The sequence below is a fragment of the Palaemon carinicauda genome, chromosome 22, assembly GCF_036898095.1.
Source record: "Palaemon carinicauda isolate YSFRI2023 chromosome 22, ASM3689809v2, whole genome shotgun sequence".
In the NCBI taxonomy this organism is placed as follows: Eukaryota; Metazoa; Arthropoda; class Malacostraca; order Decapoda; family Palaemonidae; genus Palaemon; species Palaemon carinicauda.
Genome location: NC_090746.1, coordinates 21,741,638 through 21,759,994, shown reverse-complemented (window position 1 = coordinate 21,759,994; position 18,357 = coordinate 21,741,638). Strand labels below are relative to the sequence as shown.

Sequence of the window (18,357 nt, the reverse complement as noted above, 5' to 3'; positions counted from 1 at the left end):
TCTCTCTCTCTCTCTCTCTCTCTCTCTCTCTCTCTCTCTCTCTCTCTCACACAATACTTACATATAGATGAAGAAACTAAAATTAGTTTTCTTAGTGTCAATTAAATACGAAACGAAAAAAATTATGCCGAGTTTACATCCATTTCAATCGTTGCTAAAAATATGGCATCCGATTTCATCAGCAAACCACTATTTTTTGGGAAACATCATTTTATTCTAGAAAATGGCTACTCTTTAAATAGTTAATTGCACATTAAGAAAGCGTGTACTTTTGTTTTTAAATTTCGGGTTTGTTTTAACAATTGAGTATTGTTGACTTCTTTTTGTTTTACTTTTGGCTGTATTTAGATCAGCTGACGTCTAGCTGCCGCTCTTGAGAGTGTACGAATACACTAACAAAGTATTGTTTATGCCATTTCTTAACTTATTCAAACCGTCTACAGTATACAGTTGATATTACATAAGCACCAATGTGTTATAACCTATCAAATTTTTTTGTTTATTACATTTAAAACAACACACACACGCACTCTCTCTCTCTCTCTCTCTCTCTCTCTCTCTCTCTCTCCTCTCTCTCTCTCTCTCTCTCTCTCTCTCTCTCTCTCTGTGGGCTACTTTTCCCTACCTCTCATTCCTTACCTCTCTATCTCTCTAACAAATGATATCTTTGTTGCTCCTCAAAGTTTCATTTATATTGAAAATCAATCATGATTCAATTTTCCTTACTTTTTCCAATCTCGCACCATCGGTCACATCGCGGTATTTTCGAAATTTCTGGAAAATCCGCGATATATGTATATACATGCGTTATGAAAAAAATCCGCGAAGTGGTGAATCCGCGATGGCTGAACCGCGAAGTAGCGAGGGATCACTGTAGTTATATTTAGTCATAATTGTAGCGTTACGTAAACATTGACCCAAAGGGTTTACTTCAGCTCAATTAGGACATAGATCCATTATCTAAACTCCAATCCTTATGTAACTTATGATGCTTGGATGCATAAGATTCTGCAATTTTCAAGTTAAGTAGTATAAGACTAGCATACTGCTTTGAAATCACAACCATGAATTTTACCCTATTAAGTGACTTATATATTACATACTCTCTTACTGAACATGAAAAAGTACCAACAACTTGCTGCTATTTTATAAAAACCAGATACATGTACTTATATTGATTACCTTCTTAAGAACAGAATACTGTAGCACTTGATAATTACTGTATTGTATGATGTAGAGACTGACACAAGGTTGAGTAAAATGGCATATGGTTGATTTTGATTTTATACTTCATACTTGAGGGTGATCGTCTAAAAGTCGAAACTGACATACAGTGTGTCGAACCAACTTAAAGAGTGGTATTACCTTTTCCAAAAACAGAAAAATAAAATCTTTTGTTGGTTTCCATGTGTAAAAACTTGATTGTCAGCAGTTATGCCAAATAATGAACATTTTCTTTCAAGTATTGTATATTTCTTTCCACCAAGCCCAATTCATATCACCACAAATTTGTTCATTATACACTACTGAGGTATTTTATGATAGGGCAATATGCATTCTGGATGAAGAGGTACAGAACACATATTGCAAATGTATTTTGTGCGTCAAGAACATTCGCGACATCTTGAGTGACGCTGGTCTCTTTTCTTGGTCCAGTGCTGCTCACCATCATACCACACGGAATCCTTTGCAATTCCAGCAGACAGTCTCTTAGGGCCAGGAGATGTACGAGGAGCACCATATTGCTTCATTATAGCAATTACAAAATGCCAGATGAAGTCTAGCAAAGGGATTATATTTCCCAGTTTACGGTAAAGCACCCATGAATTGACAACTTGAGCGTTGATGCTCCAAGCAAAGATTGGCCACCACCATTTTCTTGAACGAATTCGAATTCTATAGGCCGATACATGTTGATCAAATATATCAACACCACCCATCTGTTTATTATATACCTGAATGGAATTGGGCATATCAACCTCAATATGCTTTTTCTCAAGTTTGCTCCATCGCCCTTTTTTTTGTACTGGAAGCATTCTTACTTTGTTTGAAGCCACAGCAACTATCTTATTGTCCTTCCATTTTACAACTGATGGGCTACCAGTAAGTGCCTCTTCTATGTACCCACGATATTTTTTCTTCTCCTTTTCCTTTTTTTCCATTAGTGGGGCACCATGAAGACGATGCTCTCTTAGTGTGCCAGTACCTCCTATTCCTCGATTTGCTAAATTTTCCAGCAATGGTTATGAGGTGAAGAGATTCTCAAACACTGCATGCTGGCCAGCCTGTAAATTGATCTTATTAGACATCTCTGCTACGACATTTGGACCTTAGCCCAGTCCTATATCGAGGATTTTAGTGTCGGACCCGCAATAGGGCTCACAATAGAGAAGAGATCCGTCTGAAGTACATGCAGCCCAAACTTTGAAACCAAATCTTACTGGTTTCCCTCTTATAAACTGCTTAGCCCGGTGTTTTCTATGCTATGGAATTATTGCTGAAGCTGAAGATTGCTGACATTATTGAGGTGCTGGAAAAGTGGACTTCCCTGAAAATTTAGAATGCCATAATAAACATGAGGTTTTATTGGTCAATATATTTCAGTTCTTCAGTATATCATACAAAAGAGGAGAAATAAATCGACAAACATTATTTATGTGATGTCATCAAAACCATAATTTGAGGCTATAGTATAAAAAGAAACAACTTTTACCATGTAAAATCGGTCGTCGGTCATTTTCATGTTGTCAGCAAATTGAAGACTTCTAAGAATTTTATCAAATGTATCTCTCCTAATACTTTCAGAAACCCAGTTATTGAATACATCAGGAGTTTCAGACCAGTACATTTCTTTGGTAGGGAAGTTTGTTGTAGCCAGAAAGTATAAGAATAGAAAGAAAAATCTTCATATTTTCTGGTGTGATGTGGTCTTTAGAGAGCGACTTTAGTTCTGCATATGTTGTGCTTTGATGATAAAGTTCTTCAATCCATTGTTCAGTCCAGAAAAGATTTATACAGTCGACATGGTTATTTACTTTTTCTTTCAATTTGTCAATTGCGACGTCTATGGCGAGAATCCTTCAGGGCAAATGATCAGGATTGCATGTAACTTCATCATCTGAAGCATCCGAGTCCTGGTCAGTGTCTGCATCCAGATGCTCAAGGGAAGGATTTACAGAAACATCTACTTCTTTATTGTCATGTTCATCCAGATGGTCGTAGATTTCATTCAAAGTAAGTCTGCAGAGAAGATGTGTATATATATCTATATCTATATACATATATATATATATATATATATATATATATATATATATATATACAGTATATATATATATATATATATATATATATATATATATACTGTATATATATATATATATATATATATATATATATATATATATATATATATATACTGTATATATATATATATATATATATATATATATATATATATATATACTGTATATATATATATATATATATATACAGTATATATATATATATATATATATATATATATATATATATACAGTATATATATATAAATATATATATATATATATATATATATATATATATATATATATATATATATATACAGTATATATATATATATATATATATATATATAATATATATATATATATATATATATATATATATAAATATATATATATATATATATATATATATATATATATATATATATATATACAGTATATATATATATATATATGTATATATATATATATATATATATATATATATATATATATATATATATATATATATATTTGTGTGTGTGTGTATGTATATATATATGTATATATATATATATATATATATATATATATATATATATATATATATATATATATATACTGTATATATATATATATATATATATATATATATATATATATGTATGTATATATATATATATATATATATATATGTTTGTATATATATATATATATATATATATATATATATATATATATGTATGTATGTATGTGTGAGTGTGTGTTTACCTGCATTTAGACCTATATATCGACATGCACATACATGTACTATCATTTTTGTAGGAACACTAATGTTACGTTTTTAAGATAAAACATCCGTGAGCATGAAAAATTGCATCACTTTTTCTTATAAAACTCCCGTGGAGCCGAGTAGCAAACAAAGAATTGATTTCTTATCTCAGTCATGAATCTATGAACTGAATATACTCTAATAAGATTTTGACCACTATTTGAAAAATAAATGAACTCTATATAAGAAAACGGAAAAAAATTATTGCGTTATAGCTTAGCGGCAGCAAAAGCTACCATTGAAAATGGTTTTCTCAGTGATGGCTTTGAAAAAAATTGCAGATATTTTATGGATAACACACAAAAAACAAATCTCTAGATCACGGAAACACAGAAATAATGTTTTGAAATAATTGTAAATTTCATATAGAAAATATCTTTCTTTACAACTAAATGTAGTACTCCTTCCACCCATCTTAACTTATTCACACTCTAAGCTGAACTGACAGCATTAGGTGAGTTGGAGGGTAATGTGGCCTGGTCAGCAGTAAGATTGAACTAGTTTCAATGTGCTCATAATGTAAGACATACAGACGATTCTGAACACAATGTAAAAGCTGCCGCTAGGCTGTAATGGGATAATAGGGAAGAAAACAATGATTAGGATGGGTATGAGGATAGATATACAGGAAAATCTTGTAGAGATAGAAGCATTACATGGAATAAGAATTAATTTAAGAGAGAATGTACAGGGTCATTCAAGACCACCAATTCTGAAGAGTAAAAGAGGAATTAATGTTGGAGTGATGAAAGGGGCTAAGTAACAAAGAAATTAAAGGAGCAATTATGAATTTACACTTACAGTTTGGACATGGAAGTGGGAAGAAGATTTGGAGATTAACAGAAGAGGCCGAGTGAAGTGATAATTTAGGTGGAGAAAAGGAGAAAGTTTGGAGGCTAATGACTCATTTGATTACAATTTGTGAAATATGTTAAAAAGTATAAAAAGAATCCAGGGAAAACTAGGGAAAACTGTCGTTGGATTTTCTTGGAGTTGAATATTTTAATGAGGTTTTAGCTTTAGATGTAGGAGAGATTGAAGAAAGGAAGTTTTTAGTTATTATTGATATGGCCACCAGATTTTGTCATGTATACTGGAATAATGACAAAAGGCCAGAAACTATCATGGGAACCCTTATTGATGGGTGGTTCACATGTGAGAAGAAGGAAATGTGGAATATAAAATTGTTGGCTAGAGCAGCAGAATCACCAGGAGCAATGGATTGTGCGAGAAAATCTTGAAATCCTTAAAGGAAGTCTAAAGAAAATGAGGGATGAGGAAGATGTGAGTTGGCCAATAGCTTTGAGATGGGTGGTATCTGCAAGAAACTGTTTAGTAAATAATGGAAGATTTTTGCCTAATCAGTTAGTTTTTGGTAGAAATCCTGCATTACCAAATTTAGTAGGGGAAGAGACTTAAAATCCAGTAGTAGAGAGGTAAGTTTGGAAGAAGGGATAGTAAAGGGTACATTGCATGCAGTTTACAAGGCTAGAGAGGCTTTCATTAAAAACGAGTCTTGCAGCAAACTCAGCATTGCTTTGAATAAAAATGTAAGAGAACATAAAATTGAGGAGGCAGTAGTTAGAGATGAGGTGTTTTACAAGAGAGAGAATGCAAAAGAATGGTGGGAGAGAAAATATTACTATACAGTATATCATCTGGTGATAATTTTCAGTAGCAAAATATCAGCAGTAATGATGACTGCTTCAGAAATTTAAGAAGCTCCAGCCAAACTGCCTTGCATCTCACCAATGACTAAATTGATAAAGAACACTTCCACCAAGTAATATTGATGGGTATATTTTGTTTGGAGCGGAACATCTTCGCATTTGCCAAGGCTATAGACCCTATGGAGAGTAGAGCATTATGCCAGTCTTAAAAAAAAAAAAAAAAAAAAAAATTGATGGGTGTGCTGTTATATTTACAGTACCGAATAAGAAAAAATAAATAATAAAAGAAATTTCCAACAATATGTATCTTCCCAGAATAACATGTTTATTCCTATAATAGCCAAAATACACATTGCAGCCTTATACAACACCAATGGCAAATCCTTCTCCATCTCTCAATTTTAAGGGGGTTTCAGGTTGACTCTCCTATGTCCTTTGAAGACAAGATAATACTACTGAGAGAACTCATGCCTCCTTGTCGACTACGAGAGAGACTTCCCTTGCCAAAAGGGTAAAGAAGATATCCAGAAGCATATTTTCTGACTTATGCATCATCATACATACTGATCCAACAAGAGAACGGATAGAACATCCCATTTTGATCACGTAAAAGTTAGGAATATCAGGTCTGCCCCAACCTTCAGGAAGTACCTGTCATTAACAATAGGCCTGAAGGAAGATGTCTGGTATGATAAACCACCTACGGTTGTTTATCCAAAGTTAGGGATATTGGATCTGCCCCATCCTTCAGGAAGAACCTGTCATTAACGATAGTCCTGAACGAAGGAGTTTGGTATGATAAACCACCTATAGGAGTTTACCCACAGGTCCATGGATAATCCTATCCTTAGTCTTGTAGTAGCTACTCAACAAGTTAGGTTGCAAAACTATCTAACTCACAAGATGGAAAACATCTTGTCCTCTCTCCCATCCTACCAGACTTGAGGGAGGATAGAAGTAATGTATATATACCAATTTCTTATGATGAGTGTGCATTCAGACTGCATATTCTTTTGAATATGCCGTAGGTTCTTCCACAACCACCTATCACCTACCAGTCCCTTGGTAACGTTCAGCTATGGCATCTACATGCTCAGGTAATTCGGGGTTGATAGGAGTCATCACTTTTGCTCCTTCTCAATACTAAAGTGCATTGGCATTTCTTGGGTTAGTAACCAGCCAGTTTAGTTATAAGGACTTCCTCCTAAGGATGAGTCTCCTATTGGAGGACAATGGTTTGTATTCGTGTATGAACAAATCATATATTTTAAATGTAATTTGTATTTTTCCTAACAATACACAACTGATTCCTTTAACCTCAACCACCCCGCAAGTCCTAGGGTAAAGGTCAAAGTTAAGGATGCCTCACCTGTTGGATGGGTGAGCCTTACTCACCACCTGACAGGCAACTTTGTTTACCTTGTTAAAAGTTTAAACAGCTGTTCCAGTTTTGCTGAAGGTACTCCCATTAAAAGACTTATGATTGTATGATTAGGAAAAATACAAATTACTTAAAAATTTTCTGTTTTTTCAGCTGGGAACACTTGGAGCTGGTAACCATTATGCAGAAATTCAAGTAGTAGATGAAATATTTGACAAATGGGCAGCTAGCAAGATGGGAATTGAACAGAAAGGTCAAGTTTGTGTTATGATTCACTCGGGTTCTCGTGGATTTGGTCATCAAGTAGCCACTGGTATGTATTGCTTTTTTTTTACCCTATCTTGTTTTGTTTATACAATTCGTTGTACTTTGTGTAGAGTACTGCCTGTTTAGAATTGAAAAGATTGTTTTAGTCATCGTGAGTAGTTTTACTTGCTGTGTATTTAAACAGGCATTGACTCCATGGGAAAATCTCGAAAGTCAAATGCCATATTACGTATTTATAAGAGCAAAATAGTGTTGCAGTAGAAAAAATATGTGTATCCAAAAAGGTTCTCATGTTAGAGTCGAGTTGGATTCCAGAGAAGGATTTGAATAGGAGTATGCCTTCAGCAAAGCTGGAACAGATGTTGAATTATTAAAAATGTAGGTGTGGTAGGTAGGGGGAGTTACCCGCTTGTCCGGCTATATCAAATCACTTTCGTCTTCAGCATCAACACATTCAGGCGTTCTGTTGCTGCTCTATCCTGATTGTTGGATCTTGATAGTGTTTGTTTGCTGTGTGTTTGGGAGTGCTTTCACTTATTGGTGGAATAGCATCGAAGGTAAGGTGTTAAAAGAACTTTAGTTTGTTCCGTAACTGGAATACAAACCATGCTATTTATTAGGGGTTATACTTTTGGCGGAGCTGAAATGACGAGCCATTAAAATTTAGCGAGGATTAACTACCCACACCGCTAGTTGGTGGGGGATAGGGGGTGGTAGCTTGCTACCACTCCCGTTCACACACCTGTGATTTAGCTCACTTCACTTTTGGCTTGAATGGAGAGCAGTTATTTCCACTCTTCCTCCTCGCCTATTCTGGACTGCCATTAATTTTTGTCTTTTAACTTACTTTTTCTATATATATATATATATATATATATATATATATATATATATATATATATATACATAGATATATAGATATATATATATATATATATATATATATATATATATATATATATATATATATATATATATATATATAGATATATAGATATAGATATAGTTATAGATATATATATATATATATATATATATATATATATATATATATATATATATGTATATATATAAACATATAAAAATATATATATATATATGTGTGTATATATATATATACAGTATATATATATATATATATATATATATATATATATATATATATATATATATATATATATATATATATATATATATATATATATATTTGTTCCAACACGGAGTACTTACCTCGAACTACTTTCTTAGGAGTACTGTATCAGGGATTCTCCTCCCAACCGACCAGAATTTTGTGTAGTTCCCCTATCTCCGTTTTCTATAGTGGGTCCCTCTGTGACAGATGGATACTCGCCCTGAGGCGACCCGGGTCAGCGTGCGAAAGCATGGAGCTAGGTCTCGGGCATCAGTAAGCTTCTGGTCGCGGCATAGTTCGCATCTCGCCGCTCTCTCACATCCCGTCTAACCCTTTGTGTCCCCACGTGGTTACCGCGTGTTTACCAATTCCCTTTTACCCTTTCATCCACCTCCTTTCCCAGTGTTCTTGTGTTGCTTGGTGCTTTTGTGCATCCTTATGGATCCCCAACGTCGATGCCCTGGGCCTAAGGCCGGTAAATCATGTGGTGCGTTCCTGTCGAAGCCGGAGGTAGACCCGCATACCTTGCGCTCCTCATGCAGGGGTAGCGTGTGTTCCCCGTCCGCCACGTGTCCAGAGTTCGGGTCCTGGCCGGAGATCCAGTGGGCCTTGTACGCTACTAAGAAGAAAAAGGCGCCAAAGAGGTCGCCCAAGAAGGTGGGCGCCGCATCGCCCTTGGCTTCACCTGCCGCCCCATCAGAGAGAGGTTCCCCGTCACCTTCCCCTACCCAGAGTAGGGAACGAGGTAAGTCCCCTGCGGGGAAGCGGCCCATTGCCGCTCCCCATGAGTCCGATGTAACTAATGTGGGGGCTGTTGTTGTTTCGCAGGCGTGTGGGGGGCCAGCTGGGGGGCAGGAGTGTGCTCGGGAGATGAGGTTCTGGTGCCTGCAGGACCCGTCTCGACCGAAGACCCGATGTGGGGAAGACAGGATCGGCTCCTTCCCCCGCGTCATGGCAGTGCATTTCAGGTTCTTCAGCGCCGGGGGGAGAAGTAGACAAGGAGAGGCAGCCTACAGGTTCGTTGGACCCCGACTCCATTGTCTGGACGCCCTTCAGGTCACTGATGTGCCAAGAGGACGAGTTCGACGACTGGTTCGCGTCTAGGAAGGCGCTACGGACTCCCCCGGTGCCGTCGTCGACGCTCCCGCCCAACTTTATGCAGATGTTCACGCCGGTGAAGTAGCATGAAGACCGTACATCATCGTCGAAGGACTCGTCAAGCTCTTCTTCCGTCTCTTCGTCTTCCTCCTCATCATCATCTTCAGACTCGTCCTCTTCGGAAGACTCCGACCCCCGTGAGGTGAGAAGGAAACGGAAGAGGTCCCGTAGGAGGAGATCTCGCTCCCGCTCACCTCCGTCCAGGAAACGCTCGAAGACCTCCAGGAAGAGTAGCAAGAAGGGGCGCTCGTCCAGGGACAAGTGGATTCGAGTGACGGTTCCCTGTAGCGAGCTGATCAGGGCAGCTACCGCTCCAGTATCTTCCGCGTTGCCCTCCAGAGCTGCTCCTTTGCCCTTACCGCACGTGTCGTCCGCTCGGTCCGCCCGTCGGCTGAAGCCGCTGACACACGTCGACTTCGCCATGCCTTTACCCGCTAGGTCACCGGCTCCACCCGCCCAGCGGAGAGAGCCGCTGCTGCGGCCCAGTAGCATGGCCCCCATCCCCAGTCCCACGGCAACTCTGTCCAAGTGCCCTGGCCAACCGGCGGCTCACCGTGGACCCCTGGTCCCATGGAGCTCCCCGGGAGGAGGTAGACCCATGACGGCTACCTCTGTCTCAGCGGATCCACCCGTGTTAGAAGTATCTGCGCCATTGGATTGGCGAGAGAGAGATGACCTAGCCTCCCACGTGGCCCCATCTGTGGTCGGCGATACACCCGACGCGGAGGATCAAGTGGTTGGAAGGCCCGATGGACGGTGGGGAGTGCTCAGCAGACGAAGTTTCTTCCTATAGGAAAGTGCTAGCCCTTATTAGGCAACACCACAGACTGGACGACCCGAAACCTTCGACAGAGCAAGCCTGGCTCTCGGGTCTGGGAAGAATGGTCGACAACCCCGTTCAACAAAAGCCATCACTAACCCTCCTGTTGGCCCCAGACGTTAAGTTGGGGATGGACCACGTGGACAGGTACGTCGCGGGTCAAGTAAACTCTCTCGGCCCAAGGGTCCTTCAAGCTGCTGCCGGGGCTAAGGACCCAGAAAAGATTTTACGTCCCTGACGGGCGGCACTCGGGGCCCCGCGCAGTGGAAGCGGCGATAGCCACCCTCAACCAGGGCAGTTCGGAAGACAGAGCCGCCTCTGCCCCAGTGTGCTTTTCTCCAGCCAAGGCTTCGATGATGGAGGACACGGCCTAGGATATAGTGAACATCACGTCGTGGTTAGACTGGTGGGCATGCACCTTAGTGGGTTTTCAACTGTCCTATGACTTGGCAGTACCTGAAAACCAGACGCTACTCCAGGAACTGATCCGCTCAGGTGGGAAAGCAATGAAGTTCCTCACCTTCCAGTCCCTCACACACACGGCCAACTGGATCTTACGGAGGAGAGACACTGTTCTCAATAGGTTGGTCCGTAAGCTCCCCGAGGGGGAAGCAAAGTGCCTGAGGAACTCCCCAGTGTGGGGTGACTCCGTCTTCCCCCTGAAGGCAGTGGAGGAAGTTATGGAGAGGGTACGAAAGCTCAAGGAGACAGGAGATCCCAGGCCCCCTGCAGCAAGACGTCCCACTCACAGAAGGGCTGCGCCGGACGGTCCCCACACTTCTGCAGCACAACCTAGACGAGACTCCCCTTCGTCGTCCTGGCATCAAGCGTCGCAAACCCCCCCGTAGGGGAAGTACTACTCCGCAGCCCTCCTTTAGGGCAAATTACTCCAGCTCCAGGAGAGGCCATTCTAGCCGCGCCTCCAGGATGAGGTAGGAAGAGAGGCCCCCTACTCCTGCCGAAGCCTCAGGTAGGGGGATGCCTCAAACGTTCTTGGCAAGCATGGCGGGACAACGGGCCGGACCCATGGTCCGTGGCAGTCCTGAGGGAGGGGTACAGAGTTCCCTTCCTGGCGGTCCTGCCCCTCTGATCCCCGACCAACGTGCAGAGTGGTTGGCACCCAAGGGAAGAAGGTGGCATTACAAGAGGAGGTGTCAGTCATGCTGAGCAAGGGAGCATTAGAACTAGTCAAGGACCCGTCCCCGGGGTTCTACAGCAGGCTCTTCCTGGTGGAGAAGGCGACAGGGGGTGGGAGGCTGGTCGTAGACCTCTCAGCCCTCAACAAGTTCATAAGCAAGACCGACTTCAAGATGGACACTCCGAAGTCGGTGATGGCAGCCTTGAGGGAAGGGGACTTCATGATGTCGCTGAACCTCAAGGACGCATACTTTCAGATTCCTGTCCACCCCTCCAGCAGGAAGTTCCTAAGGATGAAGTGGGGTTCCCAGTTGTTGCAGTTCAGAACCTTATGCTTCGGGCTGTCGACAGCTCCGCAGGTCTTCACGAGAGTCTTCACAACAGTGTCAGTCTGGGCTCACAAGCAGGGGATCCGCCTGGTCCAGTAACCTAGACGACTGGTTGCTGCTTTTAGCCTCAGAGGAAGCACTGTAGGAGCAAGGCGCGAAGCTTCAACGGTTATGCAAAGACTTGGGGATCACCATCAAAAGGAAAAATCACAGTTAATCCCCTCCACCAGGATGACTTACTTGGGGATGGTCCTGGACTCCAAGTTGGGGAGAGCCTTCCCCTCCACAGAAAGGCTCGAAAACCTGGACCAGATAATCCTCTCCTTCCTATCGGACATTCCAAGGAGAGCCAAGGACTGGCAGAGGCTAGTGAGGCACCTGGTATCTTTAGAGAAGCTAGTCCCTCGGGGGAGACTCAAGCTAAGAGCGGTTCAATGGAACCTGAAAGAACTCTGGTCCCCGGGAGAGTCCCCGCACAAGATAGTCACCGTTTCCCCGGAGACGAAGGAGACCCTGGAGTGGTGGTCCGACAGGGCGAACACCCTCAAAGGGATGCCATCCACGACCGCCCCTCCAGAGATGTTGCTCTTCACAGACGCGTCGAAGGAGGGGTGGGGAGCCCATCCTCGACGAATCAGCGAAGGGAAGGTGGTCTCCCGAGGAGAGGAACTTGCATATAAATGTCCTAGAACTGATGGCGGTTCAGAGAGCTTGCATAGAGTTCGTCCACCTTGTCCGGGGGAACATGGTGGCGCTCATGTGCGACAACGCCACCGTGGTAGCCTACGTGAAGAAGCAAGGAGGACTAAAATCAAGGGAGTTGTGCGACCTCACATCAAAGATCCTGGAATGGGCCGAAAGGGAACACATCGAGCTCACAACCAGGTTCATTCCAGGGAAAAGGAACGTCTTAGCCGACGGCCTCAGCAGGGTGGGTCAAGTAGTAGGATCAGAGTGGTACCTACACCCGAAAGTGGCCCTGACAATCATCCTGAAGTGGGGGTCGCCGGTATTGGACCTGTTCGCCACAAAGCTCAACGCCCAGCTCCCCATGTTCTGTTCTCCAGTGCCAGACCCAGCAGCAGCGTTCGAGGACGCCTTCCAGCACACGTGGGACAGTCTCGACGTTTACCCCTTCCCTCCCTTCGCGACCCTCAGACAAGTCCTCAATAGGGTCAGACGCGCAAAGAACCTGCAGATGACTTTGGTAGCGCCCTGGTGGCCGGAGAGAGAGTGGTTTGCGGACCTAAAGGTGTTAGCGGTTCTCCCACCGTGGGCGCTTCCGGACAGAGAAGACCCTCTCCGTCAGCCCCACTTCGAGAAGTTTCACGAAAACCCTCGGTCCTTCCGCCTACACGCGTGGAGGTTATCGAGCGTCTCCTGAGGAAGGAGGGATACTTGTCTAAGACTGCCACGAGGATGACTAGATATCTGAGAAAATCGTCAGTCTTGGTTTACCAAGCGAAGTGGGCCGCATTCACGAAGTGGTGCGCCTCCCAGAACCTCAGGCTGTTGGATGCTTCTATTCACAAGGTAGCGGACTTCCTAGTTCACCTGAGAGACGACCTAGGGGTATCTATCCCGGCCATCAAAGGAGTCCGAGCCGCGTTGGGTCAGGTCTTTCCCCTCTAGGGACTCGATCTAGGAGCTTCCCGGCAGATCTCGATGCTCATTAGGAGCTTCGAACAATCGTGTTCTCCATGTTCCTCTAGAGTTCCGCAATGGGACGTAGCCAGAGTCCTTAAGGCCCTTTCTAGACCACCCTTCGAACCCCTCAGGAACATTCATGACAAATACCTTACCCTTAAGACAGCCTTCCGCCTCGCCTTGAGGGAAGGGGACTTCATGATGTCGCTGAACCTCAAGGACGCATACTTTCAGATCCCTGTCCATCCCTCCAGCAGGAAGTTCCTAAGGGTGAAGTGGGGTTCCCAGTTGTTGCAGTTCAGAACCTTATGCTTCGGGCTGTCGACAGCTCCGCAGGTCTTCACGAGAGTCTTCACAACAGTGTCAGTCTGGGCTCACAAGCAGGGGATCCGCCTGGTCCAGTAACCTAGACGAATGGTTGCTGCTTTCAGCCTCAGAGGAAGCACTGTAGGAGTAAGGCGCGAAGCTTCAACGGTTTTGCAAAGACTTGGGGATCACCATCAAAAGGAAAAATCACAGTTAATCCCCTCCACCAGGATGACTTACCTGGTGATGGTCCTGGACTCCAAGTTGGGGAGAGCCTTCCCCTCCACAGAGAGGCTCGAAAACATGGACCGGATAATCCTCTCCTTCCTATCGGACATTCCAAGGAGAGCCAAGGACTGGCAGAGGCTAGTGAGCCACCTGGTATCTTTAGAGAAGCTAGTCCCTCGGGGGAGACTCAAGCTAAGAGCGGTTCAATGGAACCTGAAAGAACTCTGGTCCCCGGGAGAGTCCCCGCACAAGATAGTCACCGTTTCCCCGTAGACGAAGGAGACCCTGGAGTGGTGGTCCGACAGGGCGAACACCCTCAAAGGGATGCCATCCACGACCGCCCCTCCAGAAATGTTGCTCTTCACAGACGCGTCGAAGGAGGGGTGGGGAGCCCATCTCCTCGACGAATCAGCGAAGAGAAGGTGGTCTCCCGAGGAGAGGAACTTGCGTATAAATGTCCTAGAACTGATGGCGGTTCAGAGAGCTTGCATAGAGTTCGTCCACCTTGTCCGGGGGAACATGGTGGCGCTCATGTGCGACAACGCCACCGTGGTAGCCTACGTGAAGAAGCAAGGAGGACTAAAATCAAGGGAGTTGTGCGACCTCACATCAAAGATCCTGGAATGGGCCGAAAGGGAACACATCGAGCTCACAGCCAGGTTCATTCCAGGGAAAAGGAACGTCTTAGCCGACGGCCTCAGCAGGGTGGGTCAAGTAGTAGGATCAGAGTGGTCCCTACACCCGAAAGTGGCCCAGACAATCATCCTGAAGTGGGGGTCGCCGGTATTGGACCTGTTCGCCACAAAGCTCAACGCCCAGCTCCCCATGTTTTGTTCTCCAGTGCCAGACCCAGCAGCAGCGTTCGAGGACGCCTTCCAGCACACGTGGGACAGTCTCGACGTTTACCCCTTCCCTCCCTTCGCGACCCTCAGACAAGTCCTCAATAGGGTCAGACGCGCAAAGAACCTGCAGATGACTTTGGTAGCGCCCTGGTGGCCGGAGAGAGAGTGGTTTGCGGACCTAAAGGTGTTAGCGGTTCTCCCACCGTGGGCGCTTCCGGACAGAGAAGACCCTCTCCGTCAGCCCCACTTCGAGAAGTTTCACGAAAACCCTCGGTCCCTCCGCCTACACGCGTGGAGGTTATCGAGCGTCTCCTGAGGAAGGAGGGATACTTGTCTAAGACTGCCACGAGGATGACTAGATATCTGAGAAAATCCTCAGTCTTGGTTTACCAAGCGAAGTGGGCCGCATTCACGAAGTGGTGCGCCTCCCAGAACCTCAGGCTGTTGGATGCTTCTATTCACAAGGTAGCGGACTTCCTAGTTCACCTGAAAGACGACCTAGGGGTATCTATCCCGGCCATCAAAGGAGTCCGAGCCGCGTTGGGTCAGGTCTTTCCCCTCTAGGGACTCGATCTAGGAGCTTCCCGGCAGATCTCGATGCTCATTAGGAGCTTCGAACAATCGTGTTCTCCATGTTCCTCTAGAGTTCCGCAATGGGACGTAGCCAGAGTCCTTAAGGCCCTTTCTAGACCACCCTTCGAACCCCTCAGGAACATTCATGACAAATACCTTACCCTTAAGACAGCCTTCCGCCTCGCCTTGAGGGAAGGGGACTTCATGATGTCGCTGAACCTCAAGGACGCATACTTTCAGATCCCTGTCCATCCCTCCAGCAGGAAGTTCCTAAGGGTGAAGTGGGGTTCCCAGTTGTTGCAGTTCAGAACCTTATGCTTCGGGCTGTCGACAGCTCCGCAGGTCTTCACGAGAGTCTTCACAACAGTGTCAGTCTGGGCTCACAAGCAGGGGATCCGCCTGGTCCAGTAACCTAGACGAATGGTTGCTGCTTTCAGCCTCAGAGGAAGCACTGTAGGAGCAAGGCGCGAAGCTTCAACGGTTTTGCAAAGACTTGGGGATCACCATCAAAAGGAAAAATCACAGTTAATCCCCTCCACCAGGATGACTTACCTGGGGATGGTCCTGGACTCCAAGTTGGGGAGAGCCTTCCCCTCCACAGAGAGGCTCGAAAACATGGACCGGATAATCCTCTCCTTCCTATCGGACATTCCAAGGAGAGCCAAGGACTGGCAGAGGCTAGTGAGCCACCTGGTATCTTTAGAGAAGCTAGTCCCTCGGGGGAGACTCAAGCTAAGAGCGGTTCAATGGAACCTGAAAGAACTCTGGTCCCCGGGAGAGTCCCCGCACAAGATAGTCACCGTTTCCCCGGAGACGAAGGAGACCCTGGAGTGGTGGTCCGACAGGGCGAACACCCTCAAAGGGATGCCATTCACGACCGCCCCTCCAAAAATGTTGCTCTTCACAGACGCGTCGAAGGAGGGGTGGGGAGCCCATCTCCTCGACGAATCAGCGAAGAGAAGGTGGTCTCCCGAGGAGAGGAACTTGCGTATAAATGTCCTAGAACTGATGGCGGTTCAGAGAGCTTGCATAGAGTTCGTCCACCTTGTCCGGGGGAACATGGTGGCGCTCATGTTCGACAACGCCACCGTGGTAGCCTACGTGAAGAAGCAAGGAGGACTAAAATCAAGGGAGTTGTGCGACCTCACATCAAAGATCCTGGAATGGGCCGAAAGGGAACACATCGAGCTCACAGCCAGGTTCATTCCAGGGAAAAGGAACGTCTTAGCCGACGGCCTCAGCAGGGTGGGTCAAGTAGTAGGATCAGAGTTGTCCCTACACCCGAAAGTGGCCCAGACAATCATCCTGAAGTGGGGGTCGCCGGTATTGGACCTGTTCGCCACGAAGCTCAACGCCCAGCTCCCCATGTTTTGTTCTCCAGTGCCAGACCCAGCAGCAGCGTTCGAGGACGCCTTCCAGCACACGTGGGACGGTCTCGACGTTTCTCCCTTCGCGACCCTCAGACAAGTCCTCAACAGGGTCAGACGCACAAAGAACCTGCAGATGACTTTGGTAGCGCCCTGGTGGCCGGAGAGAGAGTGGTTTGCGGACCTAAAGGTGTTAGCGGTCCTCCCACCGTGGGCGCTTCCGGACAGAGAAGACCGTCTCCGTCAGCCCCACTTCGAGAAGTTTCACGAAAACCCTTGGTCCCTCCGCCTACACGCGTGGAGGTTATCGAGCGTCTCCTGAGGAAGGAGGGATACTCGTCTAAGACTGCCACGAGGATGACTGGACATCTGAGAAAATCCTCAGTCTTGGTTTACCAAGCGAAGTGGGCCGCATTCATGAAGTGGTGCGCCTCCCAGAACCTCAGGCTGTTGGATGCTTCTATTCACAAGGTAGCGGACTTCCTAGTTCACCTGAGAGACGACCTAGGGGTATCTATCCCGGCCATCAAAGGAGTCCGAGCCGCGTTGGGTCAGGTCTTTCCCCTCTAGGGACTCGATCTAGGAGCTTCCCGGCAGATCTCGATGCTCATTAGGAGCTTCGAACAATCGTGTTCTCCATGTTCCTCTAGAGTTCCGCAATGGGACGTAGCCAGAGTCCTTAAGGCCCTTTCTAGACCACCCTTCGAACCCCTCAGGAACATTCATGACAAATACCTTACCCTTAAGACAGCCTTCCTCCTCGCCTTGGCCTCCGCTAAACGAGTTAGTGAGCTCCACGGGTTGTCGTACGAGGTTTCGCACTCGAAGGGGTGGAAGGACTTAAGTTTCAAGTTTTGCCTTACTTCGTAGCCAAAACGCAGAATCCTGCTTCCTGGGACCACAGATTTATTGTTGTGCCCAGTCAGGTCAGTTAGGAAATACCTGGAAAGGACAGCCAGACTTCGCCCAGGGATTAAGACCCTGTTTGTCTCTTCGGGCCCGGTAAAGAAGGCAGTGTCCAGGAACACCATCTCCTTCTGGTTGCGACAAGTCATAAAGAAAGCCTATGACAGTGACGGATCCACGGTGCCGGGCAGGCCGCGCCCCCATGACATTAGAGGTCTGAGCACGTTATTGGCCTTCGATAAGAATATGGCGGTGGGCCAGATTCTGAAAGCGGATACATGTTCCAGACAGTCCACTTTTACGGCCCACTACCTGAAGGACTGTACAAGAAAGTCTCTGGACTCCTCCATTGGCCCAGTCATTTCCGCGCTCCAACAGGTTTAAGGTTGAAGCCCTGGGGAAGCCCGTGGGAAGTAATTCCAAGCGACACAAGTTCCTTTCTTACTATCCCCCTTGTTCCTGCTTCCCCTCTATTCCCTTTCCCTTTCCTCCGCCC

The 18,357-nt window shown here is 45.3% G+C and overlaps 1 protein-coding gene across 2 annotated transcripts in view; it reads left to right on the top strand.

Moving 5' to 3' along the window:
* The window catches only part of RtcB (RtcB RNA ligase), a 266,421-nt gene that overhangs the window by 195,455 nt on the left and 52,609 nt on the right, over positions 1–18,357 (top strand). For both annotated transcript variants that reach the window (XM_068346064.1, XM_068346063.1), the window contains one exon: positions 7,303–7,462. In XM_068346064.1, coding sequence (XP_068202165.1) covers positions 7,303–7,462 — 160 coding nt within the window. The remainder of the gene's footprint in view (positions 1–7,302; positions 7,463–18,357) is intronic.